This window comes from Gobio gobio (assembly GCF_949357685.1).
Source record: "Gobio gobio genome assembly, chromosome: 5".
Taxonomy (NCBI): domain Eukaryota; kingdom Metazoa; phylum Chordata; class Actinopteri; order Cypriniformes; family Gobionidae; genus Gobio; species Gobio gobio.
In genome coordinates, this window is record NC_137101.1 from 51533390 (window position 1) to 51541841 (window position 8452).

General features: G+C 41.8%; 1 protein-coding gene across 1 annotated transcript; it reads left to right on the top strand.

The window, feature by feature from the left end:
* Positions 1–2015: 2015 nt before the first annotated feature.
* LOC307126322 (E3 SUMO-protein ligase ZBED1-like) lies at positions 2016–5414 on the top strand (the record flags this gene model as incomplete). The annotated part of the gene is made up of 3 exons (XM_079816786.1): positions 2016–3296; positions 3550–3841; positions 5269–5414. The coding sequence occupies 3 exons, from the start codon at positions 2016–2018 to the stop codon at positions 5412–5414; spliced, it is 1719 nt and encodes a 572-aa protein (XP_079672912.1).
* Between the last annotated feature and the right edge of the window lie 3038 nt (positions 5415–8452).

An 8452-nucleotide genomic window follows, 5' to 3' on the forward strand; every position in this document is an offset into this window, starting at 1 on the left:
ATTTTTTTTATATCAGTCACAACAAGATGGTTTTTAATTGATTTTACCATCTCACTGAAAATGGCCCCTTGCAAATATGTAATCCTACAGTAAAGCTTTTATGTTTGTAATGTATATTAAAATTGTAAAACATTACTAGTGTACTTGTTGTTTATACTCATATTACTTATATTTTACTCAATTAAATTGCTTTTTGATTGAACAAATATGTAATCTATAATGCATGACCCTTTTGGACAATGTTTTACCAAAATGTTTTATATTCATATACTCTGTCACAAATAAAAATGACTACATTATAATATATTTAGACATAGAGATCCTGGATGGGTGTGATGCAGAGTTTGTGTAATGGGTTAGATATTTATGCAGTAAAATGCTTGTACTGTCTAAATTATATTCCCTGGTGTGTACAATGGAAACCATGTTTTAACATAAACCTAACTGTGCATTGGTTTAACCACACTTTTTTTTTTTTAAATGTTAGTTTATATTTAATGGGAATAAATATATTTATAGGAACATATACGTTATGCCTCTGGAAGATCCTGTCAAAAATGACCATATATGGACAGGTAAGTGTGGCGCCTCGGTTGTCATTGGATGCATAGCACCGGCATGGCTGTGATTGGATTATCTTTAATATAACATTATATTAGGCTACAGAATCAATTTAACCCTTTCGCACGTACGTTCTAAATATTCCGACTGGCAGCCTGGCGTGAGTTTTTTAATGCGACCGTTATTATGTAATGACATGCGTTCTAATTTCCATGGTAACACATCAACCTTGACACGTGAGTTTTTGCAGTCACAATGGCGCTCATGGTGGATGACCGCGTGAGCGCTCTATGAATTTTTTGCTTTATTTTTTAATTCAAAACCTCTCACATTATTTGTTAGCGTGTACACACTATGGTTGACATGTTTATGTCGCTATTTTTTCCCCACTGCTTTGAATTTCGCTTGCACACGGCATTTTGCATCTCCCTCACAACATCCGCGTGAGTATATTTTAGTTTTTTTCCCCTATTTTGGAGTGCATATAATTATTTACAAGCATGCAATAAATATGAATAAAGATGTTTAAAAAAACTCTTGTAAAAACGAACAGTACTCAATAATGTGGACGTTCAATTGTCATGTTTGTCGTTTTGCACATTGTAGATATGCTCCGTGCATTCGGTAAAATTATTAGGGTTCAGTTGACTTGAAACGTAACATGAATAAATTATATATTATTTATGTTTTAGTGTTAATATTGTTACTGAGTTTTATATTTCACTAGGAAAGCAGAGAAAAGTTATATGGTCACGCCTCACTTAGCTTGCATCTTTATATATATATATATATATATATATATATATATATATATATATATATATATATATATATATATATATATATATATATATATGTATGTATGTATGTATGTATGTGTGTGTGTATATATATATATATATATATATATATATATATATATATATATATATATATATATATATATATATATATATATATATATATATATATATACACACACACATATATACATACATACATATATATATGTATATATATATATATATTAGGGGTGGCACGGTACATGAAAAAAAACCGAACCGTTCGGTTCGCTTGTCTCGGTTCGGTTCGTGTTCGGCTCACGGTTCGCGCATGCGCAATGTATCCTCATGCCCGTATGTTACCTCAGACGGCGGGTTTCCTTTCCGAGCGAAATAAGAGGTGTGTGTGTGTGGACACATACAGTTAAAGAATTAAAAGACAGTAAAAGTGGAGTGCTGCAGGTCCTGTCACATGTAATAATGGCAAGTGGGAGAGATAGTGAAGGCTGCCCGGAGTTGGAGGATGCGCCAGCGTCGTTTAAGTCCGGTGTGTGGAAACATTTTGGATTTCATGTTACCTATGATGACGGAAATAAAAGAGTAGATAGAACTGTGACTGTGTGCAAGCATTGTGCAAAATGCATTCAATATGCTAATGGAAACACGTCTAATATGTCAGCTCATCTGAGAAGACATCACGCCAATGTGTCGGTAGACAGCGCATGCAGTCAGCCAGTTAGGAAACAACTTCTACTGTCCGCAGCATTTAAGCAACCTCTCAGTGACAAGTCGGACAGGGCAATAGCCATAACTAAAGCGTTGGGGATGTTTATAGCAAAAGATATGCAACCGTACAGCGTGACTGAGTGTGAAGGATTTCGTCAGCTGATGAATGTACTCGAGCCGCGGTATAATATTCCGTCCCGCCGACACTTCGGCACCACTGTAATTCCAAAACTGTATGACGAGACACGAGGAGAAATTGACAAAGAATTGTCCGACACAGCCCACGTAGCTCTCACTACAGATGGATGGACGTCCAGGGCCACTGAAAGTTTCCTCACGGTGACTGCTCACTATATTACTTCGGAGTGGGAAATGAGAAGCTGCGTTTTGCAAACACGCCCCATTTATGAAAGTCATACCAGTGAGCATCTCTCTGAAATGCTGACAGACGCGGTGGCGGAATGGAAACTGGAGAGGGCCAATAGCAAGATTCCTGTTACTACAGATAATGCTAAAAATATAGTGAATGCTATCGATTTAGCAGAGGGACTTGGGCCACAGATCGGGTGCTTCGCACACACAGTTAACCTTGCAGCCAAGAGTGCAATCTCACTTAACCAAGTATCCCGACTCCTGGGGAAGGTTAGGAAGGTGGTTAGCTTCTTTCACCGAAGCACAACAGCTGCCCATGCCCTGAAAACCAAGCAGGATATGCTGGAATTGCCTGTTCACAAACTAATACACGACGTAACAACTCGTTGGAACTCCACATATGACATGTTGGAACGTTATGTGGAGCAACAGGCTGCCATCTACTCTGCCCTGATGGACAAGGATATGAAGAAAAAAGTCAAGGACATTGCCTTGTTAACTGAAAGTGAGACAAAACTGGCAGAGGGCCTCATTAATATTCTCAAACCTCTGAAGAATGTAATCACACTTATGAGCACAGAAACATCCCCCTCAGTTTCAATGATTATCCCACTGCAGAAGATGATACTCAAATCCATGACACCAAGTGCAGAGGACAGTACCACTATCAGAGAAGCTAAGGCAGCCATCACTAAAGACCTTAAAGGCAGATACAATGACCCTGGTGTTCAGGATTATTTGCACAGAGCCACAGCACTGGATCCAAGGTTCAAGTCCCTGGCTTACCTGGAAGAAACCTGTGTTCAGAAAATCTATGATGATCTCACCACGGACATTGTGGACATTGAAAAGCAGGTATTGTTTGTGTGTGTGTGTGTGTGTGTGTGTGTTTTTAACTTAAATTTAATGCATCATCAATTAAATTATCCTAATGATAATTGCGTATTTTTTTTTTTTTTTGACTAAGCTAAGCATATTTCATCTATGTGTGCCTTTGTAATATTTTTCTATTCCTCACTGCCCAGTAGAGAATAATTGTTTGCTGCCATGAGAGCTATTTGATGTTATAAACATTTCCAAAATGGCTATTTTGTCATATACTCATCAGGGTCAACGCAGTGAAGTCCAAGCGGCCAGTTCATCCTCAGGAGTGGAGCCAGGGCCATCAGAGACCTCTCCTCCCCAGAAAAAATCTGCTATGGCAATGGTATTTGCAGATTTTTTTACAACAGAGGAAAGAAGCACAAAGCCTTTGTCAGACATCATTCATGAAGAGGTCACCTCATACAAGGCCACAGGCTGCATCTCTGTGGATGAAGACCCACTTGCATGGTGGAAGAGCAATGAGCATAAGTATCCTCATATTGCTAAGTTGGCCCAACGTAACCTCTCTGTCCAAGGTACATCTGTGCCAAGTGAACGTGTTTTCTCAACGGCAGGGGACATAGTCACTGCAAGTAGGTCTCGCCTCTTGGCAGAAAATGTGGACAAACTGATATTTTTGCAGAAGAATATGAAAATTAAGTAAACAGTGCAGTTGTTTTGCAATTTATGCAACATTTTATATTGATAGCCAGAATTTTTGTTTTTAATATTTAAATGTATACAGTGGCACTTTAAGTTCAGATAAGAACTCCAGTCATATGTTTCCAAATACTGCACTTTAATTTCAAGTGGAAAAAAATGTTCACTCTCAGGGAGAAGCATTGTTGATACTGTTTTTGTGTTGAGCTGGTTGAACTTATGCTTCACTTTATGATTATGGCCTTTGCTATTGTTATGGCCTCATTATAGGCAATTATGTTTAATGTATTTTGACTTGTTTAAAAGACAGAGTTTTAAGAGTTCCTCTCTTTTTCTTTTAAAATATACAACTTTTGTAAGAGCTACACTGAAGTTGTCAGTTTGATAACTGCAAGTTAATTCTTCAGTTCAATCTTTGTGTGCTTAAAAGGCAAATATGATCCTGTAGAGATAGAAATACACATTCTCCTTTTTTGCCAAATAAAAGAAAATGTCTTCTCTCTTGCTGTATCAAAATCTCACCTAGCTTTCCTCAGAGATGGTGCCAATAATGTGCTTAAAGTCAAGTCAAATTCAGTGTGTGCATGATTACATGATATAACAATTTTTTTAATACTGTATCCTAAATTGTGGATAATTAAGCTAAATATCATATGCTGAAGAACATTTCTGGAGTGTTTATGAATAAAAGTAAAAACAACAACAAGAACCGTACAGAACCGAAAACCGTGACCCTAAAACCGTGATATGAACCGAACCGTGGGTTTTGTGAACCGTGCCACCCCTAATATATATACATATATATATATATATATATATATATATACATATATATATATACATACATACACACATATACATATGTTTACATGATGTCAAATACCATGTACCTTTTCTCTGCTTTGCTAGTGAGAAATGTGTTGAATAAGTTTAGCATAATTCAAACGTATGTCATTTATTTAAAAGAAATTGCAAAATGTACACATTTCATTCATGTTTTATTAAATCTCTTCAATTTAAGCTAAATGTTTTTTTGTTTGTTTAAACTATTATACATATATACACTTTCTAATAAAATTACAAAACAAATTATAAATATAATTACAATGAACAACAATCAAAATAGTATTATAAACAAAACAATAAATATACTATGGTAAAAACATCTTTTAAAACAAACTATATACATATGTTTATACTAAACAAATTACAAATATAATTACAATTAATAAACGCAAATAAATAAATAAACTCTGACTTTTTACAGGATTAATAATTCTTCAGTGTGTGGTACTCTTCAAAGCAAGGGACCGCACACAAGGAAGTGTTGCACGGCACACACATGAGTTTGGTGAGACGCCTCTGTTTGGTCTTCCGTGTGCTGGAGAGGCAGACCTTGCAGTGCCGCCTGGTCCTGCTGCCCTGGGAAGTGGTCTGAGGGACTTCTGAGAGAAAATGCCTGGCTGTAAGGCGCAGAGGAGTGTCTAAGACAGGTCGCCCTCCTGTGGCTGGACACCTGATGTGCTGTACTCCTCCAGCAGCCCTCTCATCAGGTTAGTCCTGAACTGCAGGAGCTGATTTCCTTTCCTACTCACAGTAGAACACATCAATAGGGCGTAAGGGAGAGGATATAATAGTATGTGACAGTGTGGTCTGTTTATTATTGTACATTTGTTAATAGAGGGTATGCATGTGACATCACCGTCAGCTGGAGTGAATTTGATTAAAATGTGATTAAGCTCATAATCGCATGAACACACGTACACCAATTTTAATCGCATTAAAAAGGCAAGTAAACACCTTAATCGCAATATTGCCGCTCTGACCAAAGTGTGCATGTGCGAGGACGTGTACGGATGCTGTGCGTTTATCACACAACTTCATGAATGAACTCTGTGACATTATTCTGAAGTTTTCTCTTCTTCAAATCACTAAACACTGTCAACACAACTCGCTGTGCAGTCTCTGCTCCTCATCTTCATCCAGACGCGAGAACAACGTGACGACAGCGCAGGCAAACCCGGCATTGAGATGTTCATCACGTGCTGAATAATATCTTGTACGGGCATAAAAATGTATTTTGAATTTGATGCGAGTAGATTAAAACAATGGCCAGTAACATGCATAACGTGCCTATCTGAGAGTGGTATAGCAAATAATAAAAATTGCATTAGAAGATAATTTTTTAAAAATTGTTTAGTTATAATTGAATTAATTTAAGGACTGACACAATGTGTTCAGTAAACCACTGTTTGGTAAAAAAAAAGCTATTTTAAATGTAGTTCCCTTTCAGTCGGTCACGTTCGACGTACGTCGGAACTGACCGACGAATTGGGATCTGTTTCAGAGACCAATCTACTTCGAGTGTATTAAAAACGAGCCAATGAAGATTGGCATGCGATCACGCATTCCACGCACCGCCCCGCATCCGCGGGTATAAATACGGAAGTGGAAGTGCCGCATACCGCTTTCAACTTCGGAGCCGAGCATTACATGTTCCTACGAAGAGTGTGTTTACACAAACTAAACGAGTCTCTACGAGAAGATCAGCTTACCTGTTCCAGTGTCGGTGTGACGGCGCTTTACAGCGGTGGTCGCGAGCAGAAGAAATCTGTCGGTTCGCTGGGCGTTTCCTCTGAGTGCTTACAGTGGGCTTGCACCTTTAAACCACTGTGAGCCGCGGCTATTCCCCTGTGTGCCTCGGCACTTGTTGGAGCGGTTTTCTCTTCTCTCTATCACTAAAAGAGCAACACGGTTTGACCCTGCGTCTTTTTCAAGATGTCATTCAAACCGTGTGTTTCTGGATGCGGTTGTTTCCTGTCCTCATTTGACGGCCACGATCTCTCTCACATATAAACATGTGAGATTGCTTTCGTGGGTGATTCATGCTCTCTCAGGAGAGCATGGTCACGTCGGCGCGTTGTTCGTCTCACCTTTCTCGTAAGGGCTGAGCGTTCAGCGCGCCGTGTGCCGTCGAGCGCCGGCTGACAGCGGGGGTTGCCACGGCAACCCAGCGCGTCACTCGGCGCTCTCTAGATGCGCGGTCCAGACTATGAAACCTCAAACGGGGTTGAGTCCCTTTGCTTATTCCCTGATCTAGTTTCTTTTCTGGTGCTCCAGAAAAGGATTATTTTGGTTAATAAGCCTTGGTGACCTGAGGATTACAGTGGGGCATCCCCGCCGGGTACATCTCTTCGGGCCCCCACTCCTCTATCGCATCATGAGCATGTTGAGACTTTGTTCGTGGGTGGTTCATGTTCTCTCATGGGGACATGGCCACGTCGGCGCGTTGTTCGTCCTGCCCCTTTAATAGGGGCTTGAGCGTTCAGTGTGCCGTCGAGTCTGGCGGCCACGCCCACTGTCTCTCATGCCTGCTGGTAGCCCAGATGGGATTGCTGGTCCTTTTAAAAAAAAAAAAAAAAAAAAAAAAAAAAGGGGGACCCAGCATTTCATTTGTGGCTCTGGCAGAGGACAGATGTCAATTGCTGCATCGGAGAGAGGGCTGTTATGCGCTGGAGATGATGACGCTGAGTTTCCCACTATAATAGTGTGTGCTCATGCTGAATCAGATTCAGTGTTGACAGCCATGCCTTCCAGGGTGGCTGCCTGGATGTGCATTGGAAGAATTTAGCAGTGTGGAGCTTTTGGTGTCAAAATATGGAACGCCAAAAGGGCCATAATCTGTATGAATTTTTTCGCTCTCTCGCTACCCTCTTTCCTGCATGCACGAGGGTAGTCTTGACTCAGGGGTTATGCAGGAACTGCGTGCAGTGATGGACCTCGCTCTCCGGGTGACGGAAGTCACTGCACGCTCCCTGGGTTAGGCGATGTCCACGTTAGTGGTCCAGGAAGCTGGGGCTAGACCTGGCAGATATGCGTGAGCCTGACAGAGTTCGGTTCCTCAACGCCCCTGTCTGTCAGGCTAGCCTCTTCGGCGACGCTGTCGAGAACTCGCCCAGCAGTTCTCGTGGCCCAGAAGTGGATGGAGGTTTAAAAAAAAAAAAAAAAACATCCTGCCCCGACGACTAGCTGCTGCCTCCACCCAGTCGTCGGCTGCAGCACCTCCATCTGCTTGTCGCCGAGGGTGCCCCCCCTGCGTCCGCCTCCGCCCCTGCTAAGCCAAGCAGCAGCCTCCACCCGGGCAGCAGGTGGCCGGGCGCAGGGGATGTGCCCAACCCGTCCAGGATACCGTGAGTCCGCTAGCAAGCACATGGGCGAGCGGCCCTGGAACGGGCAGCCCAGCGAGATGGCAAGCTGCTCGGGGAGAAGGTGTCCGCACCCCTCCCTCCCCCGGAGGAGGACCGGGGGGAGAATATTTTTTCGGTTCGGTCCTGCCGCTGGCTCTCCGGAGTCCAGCGGTACCCACATTCTCGGAGCAGTTTCCTCCCTCCCTGGGCTCTGAGAGGGTCAGGTTGGCAGTGTGCGACGCCCCCGGGCCTTGCCACTCCTTTCCTCCCCTCTCCCCCTTCGCCAGGGGGCAGCAGTGT